Source organism: Pygocentrus nattereri, chromosome 6 (genome assembly GCF_015220715.1).
Source record: "Pygocentrus nattereri isolate fPygNat1 chromosome 6, fPygNat1.pri, whole genome shotgun sequence".
NCBI lineage: Eukaryota > Metazoa > Chordata > Actinopteri > Characiformes > Serrasalmidae > Pygocentrus > Pygocentrus nattereri.
In genome coordinates, this window is record NC_051216.1 from 36,027,522 (window position 1) to 36,046,305 (window position 18,784).

An 18,784-nucleotide genomic window follows, 5' to 3' on the forward strand; every position below is an offset into this window, starting at 1 on the left:
GGTGTTTGAAAATGTAGAATCCTATTTGTTTATTTTCTGATGTTCACTTCCATCCAGTTGTATTTCTGAAACTTCATAATTATGAACCCTGGGCCAATATGTTGTACACATTTCAAGCCATTACACTTAAATTTTTCAAAATCATTGCATCAGTAATGCTGCATACCCAGAAAAGCTCATGCTCTTTGCTCTCCACCTATATACATACATATTTGTTTGTATATATATATATATATATATATATATATATATATATATATATATATATATATATGTGTGTGTGTGTGTGTGTGTGTGTGTGTGTGTGTGTGTGTATAAAATGTCATTTACTTCAGTTTATTTTGAAAAATAGATAAAATTATAAAATATTCGGTAAAGTGTTTCTCTTGCTGCAAATCAAAGAATTTAAAAAGGAAATTTGAAACTAGAAATTACTGAAGAAATCTTTGCACACTTTCATTGGATATATAAAAATGAATACTGTGCTTTATTGTAATACCATTTTTGATAATGCCATAAATCGTTATTAATGATCTATTTGACGCTGTTACTTAACTGACTGACTTCCTAGTAGACCAATTGATTATTACTGTTGTAGGTTTAAAACTTTGACTGATTTATTTTGACATTTTGATAAAATATAAAAATGAAAAACTAATTAATGACTGATTGATTGATTCAGAGAATGGTTTACTTATCAATTACTTAACTGGTTTCTTTAGGCCATGGCTGTGGCTCCTCTGCTGGTGGTTTTGGTGCAAACAGCACTAATGCCAACTGTTTTTGGAGGGGCATATTATGCGCACAAACCACATCATCAGCAACACCAGCCAATACCACAAATATCTCACATGGCCATGGGAAAAGAGATACCTCATATGCAGTATCCACACTACAGGAAGGAGATGAAACAATTACCTATGCACATGAACAAAGGCAAGGACAAAAAGGGTGTGTATAATTAAATATAACTGTTATAATTGATAACTGTAATTCCTAACCACTATTACTAGTATAATTCATATTTAACTATTGATGTTTTTGGTTTTCTTGTACACAAGTAATAAATTGCTATGCATTAATTTATCTCTCTATTTGTTTATTTGTTTGTTTGTTTTTATATATTCGTTTTGAATAAAGGAGAGACCATTCCCAGAGGTGAGCAGGGTATTCCAGGTGAGACTGGACCACAGGGTCCTCCTGGACCTCAAGGACCTCCAGGACCTGCTGGTCCTCAGGGCACTGGTGTGCCAGGCCCTCTGGGAAATCCAGGCCTACCTGGCCCCCCAGGATTGCCTGGAGTTGGTAAACCTGGAATGCCAGGTATGCCAGGGAATCCTGGTGATACTGGACTACCCGGTCCTCAAGGAGAACAGGGACCCAGTGGAGAAAAGGGGCAAGCAGGTATACCAGGATCACCTGGGCCCCCTGGACCCCCAGGGTTGCCAGGAATTGGGAAGCCAGGTGAGCAAGGACCACGAGGACTGCCAGGAGGCAAAGGAGAACCAGGGCACAAAGGTCTACCTGGTTTGCCAGGCTTGCCTGGGCCAAAAGGGGAAAAAGGAATAGGACAACTTGGGCCACAAGGACCAAAAGGGCCAGCTGGACCCCCAGGACTCCCAGGGCATAAAGGACTCCCAGGCATATGCAAGCCTGGCATGCCTGGTTTGCCTGGTCCAGTAGGAACACCAGGAAAACCAGGACCGCCTGGACAACCAGGTCCAAAGGGAACACCTGGTGAAGAGGGCCAACAAGGGCCACAAGGGCTTCCTGGCATTGGGAAACAAGGACAGACTGGATTACCAGGACAACCAGGTGCTCCTGGTGAAAAAGGATTGCCAGGTCCACCAGGTTTGCCAGGGAAGCCTGGATTACCTGGATTTGGCAAACCAGGATACCCTGGCCCAAAGGGTGACAAAGGAATGGGAGGACTACCTGGTGCTCCAGGACCAAAAGGAGACAAAGGATATGGAGGTCCTCCAGGTATGACAGGGCCCACTGGACCTAGTGGTCCCCCTGGGCCTCCAGGACCAATGGGGCCTCCAGGTAGTGTGGGTGTGCCAGGGCCTAAAGGAGAAGAAGGTGAAGGTGGACCAAAAGGGGAACAGGGACCTATGGGAGAGCCTGGGCCTTCAGGATTGCCAGGTCAACCAGGTCAACCAGGTGAGGATGGTGAGCCTGGTCCTCAAGGACCACCAGGACCTATAGGTCCCAAAGGAGAAGGAGGAGAGAAGGGTTTACTTGGGCCTCCTGGTCCACCTGGACTGCCTGGTCTAAAAGGAGAAAGTGGCACACCTGGTCCTGAAGGGCCACAAGGTCCTAATGGCATTCCAGGTCTTACAGGACCAGGAGGACCAATTGGACTACCAGGTCCCCCTGGGCCTAAAGGTGAGAATGGCCCTCCTGGTCAAGCTGGTCCTCCAGGTGAGGGAAGCACTGGTGCTCCTGGGCCTGTTGGTCCTCCTGGTGCAGAAGGTCCAAGTGGCCCCCCAGGACAGCCAGGACATCCAGGTCTTCCAGGTCCCCCAGGACCCCCTGGACCACCTGCTGTGTCCCCTGATATGATGGGTGTTCTGTCAGAGATGGGGCCAGCTCTTGATGGAGTGAAGACTGGTGGATACAAAAAGGGAAAATATGGAGGTGGAGGTGATGTAATGGGTGCTAATGGTCTAGAAATGCCTGCTTTTACTGCTCAACTGACCACACCTTTTCCTCCTGTTGGTGCACCAGTAGTGTTTGACAAGCTGCTGTACAATGGGCGACAGAACTACAATCCACAGACCGGAGTGTTCACCTGTGACCTTCCTGGCATCTATTACTTCTCATATCACGTGCATTGCAAGGGAGCCAATGTATGGGTGGGTCTGTATCGAAATGGAGAGCCCTTGATGTACACATATGATGAGTACAAGAAGGGCATTCTAGACCAGGCATCTGGCAGTGCTGTGGTTCCTTTGCAACCAGGAGATACTGTTCACATCCAGCTACCATCTGACCAGGCAGCTGGACTCTATGCAGGGCAATATGTCCACTCCTCTTTCTCTGGCTTCCTACTCTACCCCATGTAGACCAATAGAGACACAGTGAGAGGGTGTGAGATTGTGACAGAGACAGAACCAATGAAGGAAAAAAGAAAAAAATAGACTTTTCAACAGTGATTATATTAGCCATCATCAGATGAAACAAAGGATCTCAGGAAACTTTCCCTGTGATTTCATGCCAGTCAAGCTCATCTGTACATCTATATGAAAGTATTGTTTTTATGGAGATACTTTAATATGATTTCACAAAGAGTTCATTAACAACCAAAGTCATATTCATCTAAAAACCCACAGTCCCATGTCATGGGGAGGGTTATGATAATGTAATATATTTACATATTTTGGAATTGATGATACCTTAAAGGTGTTTGAGCTGTAGTATGTTTAGGATACATAGAATTTACCATTTTCTCAGAACTTACTTTTTTTGACAATGTGTCATGTCATAGCATGACCAAAGATGACATTTTCAAAAATCAAAAACACAAATTAATTGTTTTTACATGTACGTTCTGAAACATGTTAAGATTATAAGCTTAAGAAGACCAATAATTGCTATTCCCAAATTAAGTGTTTTTTCTTGTATTTAATCTAAATGTAATGTTTTTGCACATCTGATCTTTTCTCACACATAATAGTGAAAAACAAGCCAAATTTTAATAAAGGAATGTGTGTGTGTGTGTGTGTGTGTGTGTGTGTGTGTGTGTGTGTGTGTGTGTGTGTGTGTGTGAGGGTGTGAGAAAGAGATAGAGAGATGGAGGGAGGGTATGTGTATGCTCTATTACAATATGTTTGTGAAAGAGTTTAGTGTTAGAATAATTTGACTGTTGAGAAAAACCCTCTGATACTAAACTGTAAACACTCACTTGTCTTAAAACCACTGAATAAATACTGTTAAAAAGAAAGTAAAATTTTTGAGTTTCAGCCCTTACTTAGACCTCACTTGCTCTTGTACATTTCATTTTATATAAAAACATTTCTACATACGTTCATATTACAAACATATTTGCATAACTTCAAATCACCTTTCATAATGTCCTTCCCCATTGCTTATAACATGCATGTCCTCTGAGTAATACACTTCTGAATTTCGGTTTGTCTGACTGTTGATTGTCTCTTTAAAAACAAAAGGGCTTGAGTGAAAAAAATGCTTTCTTCAATTTTTCCCTTTACATAAATGGTGCTAAATTTGTTTAATCCAGTAAGATGCAACGTTTAGACATTTTACTGTTAATTTGGTTGTTTTTTTGAATAAAAGATGTACATTCGTAACAGTGTCTTTGCATTGAACTTTTGCACTGTATACATGCACTCAAACCTAATCTTTTAAAGTACCTGCAGCTGTAAAATACCATCTATGTAGAATAATAAATTATATTATGTATTTTTATGTATTATGTTCATTGTTGTTGTGCCTAAGAAACTACAGAAATTCTAAGAGGATGCATCCCTCAACCTCAACACTCATTAAGAATGAACATATGAGCATGCATGGTCAAATTGTAAACACCCACTTTCTGACCCTTTCTAAACCTGCCGCTTTCCCTACTACTTTGCGCTATCTCTGAGACAGATCCAGTGCTGGAGTGGGTAATCAGGAGAGTTGGGAGAATTTATTTGCAGGTAGTTCTTAAGTAAATTTAAATAAATAAATCAGTAAGTAAACCTGTTATCTGTGCAATTTCTGTTTCACATTCATCTCCTTTTGTTATATATTATTCAGACAATTTACTAAGCATTAAATTATTAACTTATTGTTGAAATGCTGCATGTTGTTGCAGTGAAAATGCATTATTTAATGCTACAAACTAATTGCAATTACAAGATATATACTATCACTTTAATTACAGCTAGCAATCCATTTCTTCAGACATGTGTAGGTAACTGGACTGAACTGCTTAAAATCAGGGTCAAATCAACTTCATTCAGTTCCTGTTAATAAATCTTCAGTGAGCTGTCATAGATAGGCTGGTTAAGAAGCAAAATGTATAAATAATAATCATATTATACATTTTACTACTTTATGTATGCAAAAATAATGTCATCATAACTATATAAACTAAAAAAGTAATAAAAAATATGAAATATGGTAAATATAAAATATAAAAATAAAACATTACATTCATTGTCAACAAAATTATAAAATATAAATGATTGAGTGTAATCAATATTTTAAAATAAATGCTATCTAAAATGTAGCAAATGAATACTACAAATCAAAAATACGTAGTAGAAACAAAAGGGATGTGTAACCCTGGTGATGCTGATGCTGCGCTCTCAGATCTCACATCCGAGGTTCGGAAAGATGACGTGACGCTCTTCCACTGCGCATGCGCAGAACTGACAGAGGCGCTAGGGAGCAGCTGCACCATCTCGGGTTTCTCCAGATTTGATCTGTTATAACAGTTCTGGCGTTCCTCGGATTTGCAGCAAAGCAGGGGGTAAGTAGCGACATCCCGAGTTTTATTCATGTAATGTGCGTAAGAACAGCTGTTTACATTTTCAGTGTAAATTTCATGTATTGCAGTGGGACTATATAAGCTAGAGCTGCAAGCAGCTGCCAGCCTGACACCAGAGCTAAAGCCCAGCTCGCGATTTGGTTAGGCTTGGCCTATTTCAACTAGTCCAGCTAGCTAATCTAATAATGAGCGATTGTCTTTTTCTTCGCTTCGGAAAACAAATATCCTGGCATAAAACACGGAAATAAGCCTTGCTTCGTCATGCCCAAATAGGCTATTCTGCTGTATCAAATCCAGCGTCGGTCTCATTAGCTAACGTACCCATTAGCCAGCAGCGAAGCCACATTTCCCCCATAGGCCTATCCATATAGCATTTACTGATAGAAAATCTATAAATCCTATGTACTTTAATGTTTTTATGACATAAAATCTTCTTGGGTTTTACAGCTTTTTGTACTTGGCCTAAATATTAAATGACCAACTCCAAATAGTTTAATGAATAATCTTACAAATGCATCTTCATTGTAACCGTTTATTAACTAATTGACTGTGCACTTATTGCTATATCCATTTTAGTGGCCTTATTGATTTTTCCACATATGGGGGGTGAGGGGGCAGGGTAAGGGGGGTGAAGGTGGTCTACATAGCCTGAGGTTAAAAGAGCAATTTACACCATGATTGCACATCTTTGCTCTATTGTATATCATGCAGTGTAGACCTGTAAAGTAATACCCTTGGAGTCTGTTGGGAATTATTTTACACAGAGGTTTGCCATGACGTCACGAACAGGTCCAAGAGCTGCAGGGACTGATGGGAGTGACTTTAAGCACAGAGAGAAAGTGGCATCTCACTACCAGATGAGGTAACTTCTCTTGCATCTGTACAGTAAACCTAGAGCTAAGTGATTTAAGGAAGATATCTAATCACAATTTTTCTGTGTACATCTTACCTTTTTCCTGTACATTATTTGTTTCCATGTGGTTAATTTATTATAGCAAAAACATTCATTATTATTTGATCATTTTCCAACCTCTCTTTATGTATGTAATGTATGTATGGACTGTATTGACTGAGGTGTGAATGGCCCACTGTAGCTTTAGCAGTGTTTACATACTACATCAAACTCTCAAATAATTCTGAAAATTTGTTTTTTTTTTTCATGATATAGGCCCTTTAAATTGAGATTTTCTACATATTAAGGTCCACTTTTTGTTGTTTAAGGCAGAACATAGTGTGCCAAACTGTCATTTACACAGCACTTGCTGCTTGGTTGCTCTGGAGCTGTGAGTTTTCTCTGGTGATGAGTCTTACTTTACCATCTGGCAGGCTGATGAATGAATCTGGGTATAGTAGATGCCAGAAGGTTTGGTGGAGGAAGAATAATTGTTGTTTTTTTTCATAGGTTGTGCTGGGCTCCTTAGTTTCAGTGAAGGGAAATCTTAATACTCCAGCATGCAGTGACATTCTAGATAGTTTTGTGCTTCAAAATTTGTGGCATAAATTTGGGGAAAGCCTTTATTTAGCACGACAGAGCTGAGTAGAGTAAAGCAATAAGAGAAACATATTTTCCATTGGGACAATACAGCTGACTAATTTGTATCATTCCATTGATGATGTTGTTTTGTGTTTTATCTACAACCAAGAGAAATAGCAAGACTATTGCTAGTCCTGTAAATGTAGATTGTTGTGTAGGTGCTTTAAGTGTTTTAGCTGTGGCTACATGCTAACTTGAAATCTGTGTGTGTTTCAGCGCTTCATTAAAGTCAGAGATTAAGAAGCTGACTGTTGTACATCTTCTAATATGGGCATTGGTAGCCGCCCAAGTGACAGTGGCCCACCTCAAGCTACTGTCCCATGACATGGTGGCCATGCCATACCAGTGGGAGTACCCATATCTGTTAAGTCTGCTACCCTCACTGCTAAACGCCATGGCCATGCCCAAAAACAACATCAGCTACCTGGTGATCTCTATGATTAGCGCAGGTCTGTTTTCTGTGGCTCCACTGATCTTCGGCGCCATGGAGATGTTCCCGGTGGCCCAGCAGCTGTACCGGCATGGCAAGGCATACCGCTTCATCTTTGGATTTTCAGCTGTGTCAGTAATGTATCTGCTCATGGTAATTGCCATCCAAGTACACGCGTGGCAGATTTATTACAGCAAGAAGCTACTAGACGCCTGGTTTAACTCCACACAGGAAAAGAAGAAGAAGTAAAATGGCCAACAATGGAGAACTGGGAGCAGGCCATGTTATTCTATTTTGCTCTATTTTGCTCACAATTCTGACTTGCATGGAAGTATAAAAAAGTGATAGATGCACACATAAGATCAAACAGACCTGTATACACTTAGGCTGTGTTTATTTACAGTGCATTGTTTCTGGTGTGTCCACCAGTGTACAATATATTTGTATAGATTCTTTATGTGTATAATCTGTCAGAGCATCATGAATTATGTTTCTACTGAATGGAGTAGTGTTGATAGACTACTGAGGCGTGTACTGTAATACATGTGCATGTCTTTGAGGGAGAGTGTGTGTGTGCATGTAAAATTTCTGACTCTACATGATGTCACATAATACTGTACTATTATGTTATGACCTTATTAACCTCTGTTTTTTTCAAGGCTCTCAAAATAAAAGAAGATTGTTTAAAAGTAGTTTTAAAGATTTTCATACTGCTGATATGATAATAATTGCGTAATATCTTTTTCTGATTTAATAAGAGTAGAAACAGCACTTAGTCCTTTCTGCTTGCGGTCAAGAGTCACTGTTTTTAATGATGCTGGTGGTGAAATATGCCTCTACACTACTTCTATGACAAATGCATCTAGTGTCCACAAGAAAGTGCTTTCAAGACTTGAATTGAAGACACTTTTGAGAAACAATGTAATATATATAATAGCATCAGAAAATCAGCTTTGTGTTTATGTTTAATCATGCTGATGATAATGTGATGATGCTCAGATGTTGAAAAAGCATTATGGAAATGGATTCCCAACAGAGGGGAGGGACACAAGGAATACATCTGGTCTCTGGATTTTGCATCACATAAACACAAATAGGTCTAAACCCCAAAGCCTGAGTTTAAAATGATGCAAAATGCTGTAATATTACATTTTACATTTACATTCAGATGTTAAATATTGTACAGGCTGGCTATGAACTGTGTTTTGGAAATAAAGTAAAAACTAAATAAAGCAATAACTATTTGTGTGGGAAACATTACAAAATGTCATGTAATAAGAGCTGGTGATTGTTAATTTAATATTTTTCAACAACAAATTGTATTTACAAACTTTGCCAGTGCTGAAACAGAATTGAAATATGAATGTAAGCCAGTTTAAAGCAATACTAATTTGGGAAACCATATGAACATTAATGAAACCAGGGAAATGTGTTAGCTGGACAGTTTTCGTGATGGAATTCAGCTATTCTTTGCTTGCTTGAAGTACAGATATGGTTGAGTTTGCCTATCATTATTTTGAAAACACTTAACACTGTTACGCAGCGCTTAAAAGAGAAGGTTTTTGGTATGAACTTTTGTCCTATAAAAGTCTTTAAATTTATTAAATGAAAGACAATTACACAACTGACAAGAATCCAACCAAACAATCCAATTAGGCATAATGTGTGCTTAATGCAGTTATATTTTTAAACAATAGGGTGCGCTGTTTTAGTAAAACTAAGCCCGTGTATTGAAGAGAAAGCCTCTCTCTCATTACTCTTCTAGCACATTTATTTGTTTGTTTGTTTTATAGAAATGTGCTTATTGAATTTGTTTAACAATTGTTTTACGTGCCCACACTGCAAAGTTTACATAATTATCTGTGAATGTAATTACATTCTATATAAACATTCAGAATTTCTTTATTACTTTTTTCCTTTGCTGCCTTAAATGATAATACCTCTTAGGAAACTGTAAACTATGCAACATTGTAAGCTATGCAACAAAAGCATTACAACATGAATAATAAATAAGTATTATTGTGTGACACGTTTAAATAATTGAAACAGACAACATAATAACAATTCTATTAGAACTGTACTGGGATGTATTCAAGCATATGTATATATATATATATATATATATATATATATATATATATATATATATATGTGTGTGTGTGTGTGTGTGTGTGTGTGTGTCGCTTCGTATGCGTATTACGCATGCGCTGCTGTGTCTGCCACGTACAGGCCCAGAGACGCTTCCGGATGTGCAGCGGAGTTGAAGTGAGTCGGGTCTGAGTGGTTTCTGCTGAGTCTGTACCACTGCGGGATCACCACGTCTTAACACCAGGTAAACCATGTTATTTTTACATTAATTAAAACTCTTTGGCTTGTCCATTGTCATATAAAGTACAAAAAAGTTCAAAACAACCTTTAAAGCGCCTCTCATTGCGCTGACAAACCCGGACACTGAACAGGTGACTAGAGAGCGTTAGCATCACTTTAGCCACGAAAAACTGGGGCAAACCAAAAACAGACCGCTGACTGAAGAATCCGCCGTATATTATTATGTAGTTTAATGTTTATTCTTTTGTCATTGGCTGCGTGTAATATCTCAGTCCCTGACAGAGGTTATGGCAAGAACTAATTGGTTAAAGTCAGTTAGCTAGCTAGCTTAGCTGCTTGACGCCGGTCAAAGAATAGATCCCTTTCTAGCAGGAAGTCGCTGCAACATCTGTTGAGCAGAGCTGCGGACGCATCCCGGGCAGATCACTATTTGACAAGGGAGGAAAATGGCCTGGTGAGAGGAGCGCCCTACAAAAGGCACGCAGGTTTATTAATTTATGTCTGTGTAACTGGAGCATCACACGAACGCTTACATTATGGGACCGATTCGTTGTGTGACCAGGCTTCACGATATTTTTCACACTTTTTGTCTTTTATCAACAAATAAGTGACGTGAATCGCTGTGCTACTTGGCTAACGAGCAGCCTAAGTAAACCGCTCTCACTTCGCCCATGTCTCTGACAGCCAGTAAACAATTCTACGAAGTAGTTTGTCGTTGGCCGCATATTTAGAGTATTCAGTTTGTCAAGTGTGCAATAGTACAGCATGACCCGATAATAGTAAAACAAGTTGTTTTCTTGTAGTTTGATTAGTTCAACGGCTGTAGGTTTTAGGCAAGTGCTTGCTATTGCCACTTATTACGCTGAATTGTAGCGTTAAGGCGTTAGCCACCTGTGAAAATAAAAGGGATGTAGGCCTATTTGTTGACTACTACAATGGACCAAAATAGCATATTGCGTTTCACAAATAGTCATTGTTTTATTATATCCGCTGTTCTGTGAAAGTGAAGCCATGTCCCCTTAGGCTATGATCCGATTTACAAACGTTGATGGCGATGAACTATATCGTTCGCCATACTTGGTACCAAACATCAATAATGAGAATAATAAAACATCACGATGCTGCACGGTGTGACCGACTGCCTAGAACACGTCGAGACAAATTCTCTACTGCTATTTTGGACTCAAGACACCCAAGAGTTTGTCATTAAAAGAAGTAGAATCGCAAGACTTTAACGTCGCTGAAACATGGAAATAATGAAGAGCATTACGTTACAGGCAGCATCTCAGAAAAGCAAACACGTTAGAGAAGTTAGCCTGTCACCGTGTCCGATAACAATTGTGTCACTAGTTGTTTCCTGAATGTGTTTGAGATAAGGTGGCCGACGTAATGAAAGAACTAGCAGAGTAACTATACACATCAAAGGCTGGATATTTGTGATCTTATTTTGAACAGTGGTCAGATAACGGCAGTAAACCGTATGTTAAAACGTTGGAATGAATAGATTAATCTAATGTTACTGTCTTTTTGTATTTAGTCAGATGTGTGGCTGTGTACAACGTGATTAGTGGCATTGTCATTCCATCACAGAACCTATGGGCTTATCCTAGTGTTTTCCACGAAAGAGACCAAAGTCTGTGTTGGGAAAGTGCATTTGGACTGCCAAATCATTCATTCTGCTCTGACCCTTAGACTGTGCTGTGAAGTTACATTAAGTCTTATGTACTGTACTGAGGCTGGATCTGACTCAGCCTCCCATGGATAGGTCCGATTACCACAGACCTAGGACCTAATTACAACCCTGTCTTATGTTCCCTACTACTGTTTCAGCTGGCTGTTCTACATATTGTATTCCTTTTAATTAGGTCACATGGTCAACCCATGGTTGTTACTGAGACGAGCAGTTTGTTCTAGTTCTATGAGAGTTTTAGTGCTCCTTCAGCTGTAGCTGTTTTTTTGATAAGCGTGTCTTGATCATGACATTTTGGCATTTGATTATTAACTCCCATGTAAATAATTCTGAGTAATTTACATTAGCTCTTGTTCTTGTTGTTTGTTGTTCATTTATGCATCTATTAAAGTAAGTCTGAATCATACTTCCTATCATACTTCCTAGCTGTTATACTTTGTAGATCTCAATTGACAGACATGGCTTGAGTTATAAGCACTGACAATGCTTCAGTCAGTGTGTTCGATATATGTATTTGCCTCTACCCAACAGATGAAAATTCAGCTAGTTAATGTTGTGTTTGCGATCAGATAGTTTTTAAACAGGCCTAATCTTGGGTAGATTTCTTGTGTTTAACATTTCATAGTAGGAGGTGGTTTATTACAGGTCACTTCCTTTGTAATGTTCATTTTGTGTTTTTTTTTTTTTTCCAAAAGCAGTGCTGGAAGTCTAGCTTGAAGTATTTGCTTTAAACTTAAGATTCAATTAATGTAAGTCTGTCTCTCAGTATCTCTGTATCCTGGCAAATGCAGAGTCAACAAACAGCTAAGCCTATGTATGCAATTTTTTTAGTGAGAGTGTGTCTGTGTCTCAATAGTATGAATGGCCAGCTGGACCTGAGTGGGAAGCTGATCATTAAGGCTCAGCTGGGTGATGACATCCGCCGCATCCCCATCCACAATGAGGACATTACCTACGATGAACTCCTGCTCATGATGCAGCGCGTCTTCCGCGGCCAACTCCAGAGCAGTGATGAAGTCACCATCAAATACAAGGACGAAGGTGATTTATGCTTTTAGCTTATCCAAATATTATGCTTTTTTCCAGAATCTGATTAAACACAGAGAAGGATTTTCAATGAAGAATCCTCATTGACCCTTTTCAATAGGTGCTAGGCTTAATCTGTTTCAGGAGTTGATTTAAGCTTAGCATTCTCATGAAATTCCAGCACAAAAATTCTAAGAATCATTCAAAATGAAGTCAGGTACTGCTCAGAAACTTAAGAGAAAAGAAAATTATTCAATTTCACCTTTTCTGCCTGACAGTTCAGGTATTTATTTTACATGTAGAGACAAATACAGCTAGAAGAACTGCTGTGAGACAGAGGTAATCTATGATCTGTATGACATAAAACAATAATAGCGCAAGGACAAAAATCAGATAGTAATTTGCAGTTTAACTGAAAATTGTCTCAAGTTTTTTTTTTTTTTTTAACAAAAGGCACAGGTTTATCAAATTGACTCTACTGGTCAAAATTGTATTTTCATGCTGAGAGGGTGAAAACAGATATTTGCCAGTGCTGATAATGGTACTCCTATTGTGAATACCACCTAAAAACAGATTTACTTGAGAAGTTAATCAGAATGGTAACATGGGGTTAAAACTAAAAGCAGTATTCCTTTTCTCCCCTGAAGTAAGGTGAAGGACCAGTTTGTATACATTCCTCATGATTTAGAAAAATGTTCATTCATTCATTGGATCACCTCCTCATTCTCATTTTCTTGCAGATGATGACCTTATCACTATCTTTGACAGCTCTGACCTATCCTTTGCTATCCAGTGCAGCAGAATATTGAAACTCACTCTGTTTGGTAAGTTCTTATTAGAGATTGTTTTACTGCTTTTGTATCCAACACCCACTTGGTTTGGCTAATACAACCTTAAATTTCACATCTTCATCTCTTGCATATTTTATGCATAATCATTCTGTAATCTTGAGTCATAATACTTAAAATATTGCAGGAATACCAACATTTCCACAGTGTTATGATTTCTGTTGAAAATAAATGTGATCGCACTACTACTGGTGAACTGCTAGGAACATCATGGTCAGATTTTTAATCCTGACTTTCTGTATATGAAGTACAACACTGCTTTAAGCTTTAAGCTTGCACACTATGATGGGCAGATTGTTCTGTAAGCAGATAATCCCTCTCCAGCTGTGGCGACGTAATGACCCTGAGGTAATGCCACAGTCCAGAGAGTGAATAGCAACAGAGTGGGAAGCTTGGTGCTGTTTAAAAACACTTAATGGAAGAATAAGAAAGGATTAAGCCATGTGAACCTATTCATGTCATGAATGGAACAAGAGGTTTAATGCCAGCTATCAACCGCTGATGCTGCAAACAAGCTTTTTTTGAGTAGTTTGTAAAGAAACTCCGCTAAATGTTGAGAATGAGGATGTTCTGACAGTGTAACAATACAATGTACTGCATCACTATTGATTCAGTACACACAGGGCATTGAACAATGCATTCACCAGACAGCAGGCAATGAAGTACACTTTTTATTTTCGTGATCTTACGAGCTTGAAGATTTTTCTGTACTACCAACTCTCTTTGAGGATGGAAGGTGTTTCTGATCAGACAGTGTGTCTTGAGCCTTACCAGTGTGAGTCACTGACTTAAGCTGCAGAAGAGTTGACGTAGTGCCAAAAAATGATTAACGGTGAGTGGGAAAGGCGTCCAAATGGTAAAACATTCCCTAAAATTGTGACGGGTAGTTTCTAATGATCAGTTCAGCAGATAATCAGAGTCCTGGTTTCTTACATGTGCTGAGTTCCAAATTAATACAATTTCTTTAAACATTTGTCTAAGCTTCATTCGTTTTGCTATCAGGCTATAAAAATCATACTTCTGTTAGGCCATTAGGGTACTATTTTCTTCTATACTGGTGTATTTGTGGACACTGTACAAATTTCTTTACTTGTTGAGAACATATACTGTAGGGAGGTGGCTGAGGTATGTTAAAAGCTGATGCAGAAAAAAAGCGAACCCAGTCTTTGTAGCCTAAGCTAGTTAGCTTACGCTAGCTTTTCTTCAGCATTACCAACATCACAACCTATATTTTAGTGTCCTCCCTTTTTAATTCCACAGAAGTATAACAGGGAGACTGTCATACCAAACAGATTGTTCACACATGTGACCAGGTTGGGGTCTCAGGCTGCATTACCCGTCATCCAGGGTTTGCCCCAGTGGCACACGAGTAAAATGAGTCACCAAATATACTTTAGCAACATTTGAAATGTGCTGTTATGTATTCCGTGTTTGAATGGAGCGACCAGCGATCTGTTCTCCTGTGACCAATTGTGAGTCATGAGATAAGTGGCGTAACTGTACTATCCTAAAGTGAACTCACTCTCTTAACATCCTAACAAGCTTTGGCAGCGTTAAATCACGTCTGCTCTTCACAACAACAGCACAGTTACAGCGTTTGTATTTTAGCATTAGTGCATTCCCAAACAACAAAAGTGAAAGAAAGACATGGGTTCATGCAAGTTACAGCCCTGATTTAAACCAAAGTAAACTGAGGATGATGTGTGTGGCATTCAGACTGAGAGAACACCACTTTTATTGTAGGTCAGACAAGACAAAAAAAACAAAACAAAACACAGATTTCATTTTAAACGTACCTAAAAGGAAGACTCTGTCTGGTGTGAGTAAATCACACTGCAATTAATGCTTTTACACAGAGAGCGTCAGATATATTGAAGTTCACCCTTCAATCTACTACGATAGGATAGAGAAATCTAGTCGTGTGCTAACTGTTGTTTGAATAATGTGATGTATCCGACATGGATGTGGTAGGAGTGATTGCAGTAAGGTGACGTGATCATCACTGATGTATCGAACCACCTAATGTTTGCTGTTCGTACTAAACCAATGTTGTTGAGAAGAAAAATACTTTAGCAGTTGTAACCAGATAGCCTAGCAGTCTTCAAACAACAAAAATAATCTGTTTTCATACTTAAATTATGAATATTACAAAAATTGCCACTGTGCTTTTCCAGCTGGTAAAAACAGCTGACCAGAAACTTTCTCTCACTATCCCATTACAGATTTATGAGATGCTCCACTGTTTGGTGAATGTTTGTCATGTTCGGATCGTAAAGTAAACAGCAACTGATCACTCAGGAGAAAAAAAAATCAGCCTTCAAACTTGCAGGAAACAATGATTTGACATTTGTCGCAATATGTATTGATATCAAATTATATTAAATTTTTAAGATTTAATACGATTTTTGGCCACATCGCCCAGGTGTAGAAGGACTGCCCTTTCAGCTCAACCCACAGATTTTCTATGGGATTTCCATGGCAAAAGCGTAAGCCTGTGGTCAGTAAACCGTTGTGTTGAATTTGAGATGTGATTTGTATTATTGTACTGCCAGAAAATCCAAACTATGGCCCAGTTTAAGCTTCCTGGCTTAAGCAGTCAGGTTTTAATTAAATTCTGCTGGTACTTATTAGTCTGTAATACCATGTATCCAAATAAATTGTCCAGGGCCTTTGGAGGAAAAAAAAACAGCCCACAGCTACCTCCCTACCCTACAGTTGGGGTGGGGTACTTTTCTGTCCACACCAAACTCACCTTTGGCGTTTCTTGCCAAAACATGTATTTTGGTCTCATCTGACCATGGAACATGGTGCCACTGAAAGTTCCAGTAAGCTTGAGTTTGTTGAGGTTCAAGCTGGCAGAAAGGCTATGGTAACTCAAATAACCACTCTACGATTGTGGTGAGCAGAAAGACAAATCAGAATGCACATCTTGAGATGGAGGGGCCACAACGGCAGAAGAGTACATTGGGTTCTGCTCCTGTCAGTCAGGAACAGAAAGCTGAGGCTGCAGGGCTCAGACTAGTAGAGGTGGTATAATGGTGTGGGGAATGTTTTCCTGGCATGCCTTGGCCCCATTAATACCAATCACTCATCGCTTTGAATATAACATCCTATTCGAGTATTGTTGCTAACCATTTGCATTCCCTTTATGGCCATAATTCCAGCATGGGAATGCACCATGTTACAAAGCAAAAAATCATTTCAAACTGGTTTCATGAATTTGACAATGAGTTTGTGGTTCTTTAGTGGCATTCCCAGTCACTGGATCTGACTCCAGTACCTTTGGGATTTGGTAGAACAGGAGATTTGCAGCATGAGTCTAAATTTCAAAATCTGAAGGAATGACATGATGACATCATGTCAACATGAACCAGAATAGCAACGAAATGTTTACAACATCTTATGGAATCTGTGCAATGAACAATTGAGGCTGTTTTGAGAGCAAAGTGAGGTCCTATCTATCTTTTTTTTTTTTTTTTGCCCTTTATTTGTCTTGATCTTAGATCTCACAGACAACACTGATTGATTTATAGCCAATTATAAGTTACGTAATATTGCATATTCATGAACTGTAAGGTCACCTCACTCTCCCACAGTTCATTCTCTTAACATTGTTCTACTAGAGTAACGTTATAGCTACTAGGAGATAGAACTCATTTACAGATGTTCAGTTTTGGATGCAGAATTGTGGGTTTGAAGTACAGGAGTATGTGTATAACATTTGTTGCCGACTCCTTTGACAAGTGGCCTCATTATAGCTTAGGATTTTCCAGCCAACTCAAGCTGAAAGAAACTAGCATGAAATATACCAACATGTGTTGGCTAACCTTAGCTAATTTTGTTATCGTTACCCCCCCCCCCCCCCCCCCCCCCCCCCCCAAAAAAAAAGAGGGAGTAACATGGCATTATAATGTTCATCCAGCTCATAATGAAGTCATTTTGAAGTTACAAATTTACAGTTAACAATATGAGGCTGGAGTTTGCATCCTGTTCAGCAGCTTCTGGTTCAAATTTTCCCTTTTTACCTTAAATGGCAAAGCAGTTATTGTAATGCCTGCTGCACCATTTAAGGTGGAACCAATAAAGAATTTATATGAGAAGCTAGCAAAGTAGAAGCTGACTTCAGTGCCACGTTAACAGTTTAGTTGAGAAGTACAAAGCTTTCAATTAGCTGGCTGACAAACAGAAATCTACATTGTAGGTACCTTGTATGGCACAGGTTAAAAACTGGACACGCTAATACAGGCTTACTTGTATGAGCTTTTTTTTATACCATTTTCACAGTACATTTTTTTTTTTCCTTTTTTTCAGCAAACTGCTGTTTTACTTATTACCTTGATAGTTAATAATCTGACCATAGTAGCTTTAGATTCCTGTGATCCTCAGTATGAGAGGGAAGAGGTAGTTGATGTACCCAAGTGATTAAGGTAGAGAACATCCGATTTAAAGTAAAGCAGTGTAGTACACTCACAGAGTACTTTATCAAGAGCACAATAATAATACTGGTTAGGGGGCTGTATGCAAAAAATGAAAACATTTAGAGGTTTAGTACATTTTATGCACTATTCATGTGCAAAGTAAAAGTTGGACTGAAGTATAATTACCTACTTCCTATTAATATATTATAATTAGATATTTGAGTAAGGAGGAAATATATTGTGCTATATATAAACCTTTAAAGTCTACTACGGTCAGTAGTACCAAATCTGTGTTGGTTCCATCTCCTGTGTGCAAACCCATAGACATTTGTGGTGTATACATTTGCCAGAAGATGTCGCACTAGCTCTGTTTCAGGGTACAGCTCCAGATTGTAGTGTGAGAGAGCAGAAAAACATAGTGTGTGTAGATAGGTTTTCATGCATATCTGTAAACATCAAATGCTGTATGCAATAAAACTGTCCTAAATGTGACAGTTTAATAAATGGACTCAGTTGTACATGTTTTTTTCATTTTTTAAATTAATCCTTAGTTTAGCTGTGAGTGTGCGTGTGTGAGAGGGTGGGTGCGTGCGTGGGTGAGAGGGTGGGTGCGTGGGTGAGAGGGTGGGTGCGTGGGTGAGAGGGTGGGTGCGTGGGTGAGAGGGTGGGTGCGTGGGTGAGAGGGTGGGTGCGTGGGTGAGAGGGTGGGTGCGTGGGTGAGAGGGTGGGTGCGTGGGTGCGTGAGAGGGTGCGTGTGCGTGAGGGGGTGCGTGTGCGTGCGAGAGAAAGAGAGGGTGCGTGTGCGTGAGGGGGTGCGTGTGCGTGCGAGAGAGAGAGAGTGTGCGTGCGAGAGAGAGAGAGAGTGTGCGTGCGAGAGAGAGAGAGAGTGTGCGTGCGAGAGAGAGAGAGAGTGTGCGTGCGAGAGAGAGAGAGAGTGTGCGTGCGAGAGAGAGAGAGAGTGTGCGTGCGAGAGAGAGAGAGAGAGTGTGCGTGCGAGAGAGAGAGAGAGA

The 18,784-nt window shown here is 39.5% G+C and overlaps 3 protein-coding genes across 9 annotated transcripts in view; all 3 read left to right on the forward strand.

Annotated features, from left to right (window-relative positions):
- The first annotated feature begins 725 nt into the window (after positions 1-725).
- col8a1a (collagen, type VIII, alpha 1a) lies at positions 726-3,068 on the forward strand. Its single transcript, XM_017706508.1, has 2 exons — positions 726-951; positions 1,141-3,068. Exons 1-2 carry the CDS (start codon positions 726-728, stop codon positions 3,066-3,068), a joined length of 2,154 nt encoding a protein of 717 aa, XP_017561997.1.
- A 2,283-nt stretch (positions 3,069-5,351) lies between these two features.
- On the forward strand, positions 5,352-8,703 carry jagn1a (jagunal homolog 1a). 2 transcript variants are annotated; one of them, XM_017706509.2, is made up of 3 exons: positions 5,352-5,482; positions 6,265-6,362; positions 7,251-8,703. In XM_017706509.2, the coding sequence occupies exons 2-3, from the start codon at positions 6,274-6,276 to the stop codon at positions 7,711-7,713; spliced, it is 552 nt and encodes a 183-aa protein (XP_017561998.1). In that variant the 5' UTR covers positions 5,352-5,482; positions 6,265-6,273; the 3' UTR covers positions 7,714-8,703. The 2 variants fall into 2 exon arrangements, with proteins under 2 accessions (XP_017561998.1, XP_017561999.1); XM_017706510.2 differs by having other exon boundaries at positions 5,361-5,482; positions 6,290-6,362.
- Positions 8,704-9,701: 998 nt separating this feature from the next.
- Positions 9,702-18,784, forward strand: part of tfg (trafficking from ER to golgi regulator) — a 17,871-nt gene continuing 8,788 nt past the window's right edge. For 4 of the 6 annotated variants that reach the window (XM_017706581.2, XM_017706584.2, XM_037539546.1 and 1 more), the window contains exons 1-3: positions 9,702-9,796; positions 12,339-12,523; positions 13,249-13,332. In XM_017706581.2, coding sequence (XP_017562070.1) covers positions 12,340-12,523; positions 13,249-13,332 — 268 coding nt within the window. In that variant the 5' untranslated portion in view covers positions 9,702-9,796; position 12,339. Of the gene's footprint in view, positions 9,797-10,243; positions 10,270-12,313; positions 12,524-13,248; positions 13,333-18,784 lie in introns of those variants that run through there. The other 2 variants (XM_017706582.2, XM_017706583.2) reach the window with 2 other exon arrangements.

Bases quoted from the DNA above. Each gene is read 5' to 3' on its own strand.
- col8a1a (XM_017706508.1), top strand. From the start codon at position 726: ATGGCTGTGGCTCCTCTGCTGGTGGTTTTGGTGCAAACAGCACTAATG. The intron at 952-1,140 runs GTGTGTATAATT...TTTTGAATAAAG, and splicing joins CAAAGGCAAGGACAAAAAGG to GAGAGACCATTCCCAGAGGT.
- jagn1a (XM_017706509.2), top strand. From the start codon at position 6,274: ATGACGTCACGAACAGGTCCAAGAGCTGCAGGGACTGATGGGAGTGAC. The intron at 6,363-7,250 runs GTAACTTCTCTT...TGTGTGTTTCAG, and splicing joins GCATCTCACTACCAGATGAG to CGCTTCATTAAAGTCAGAGA.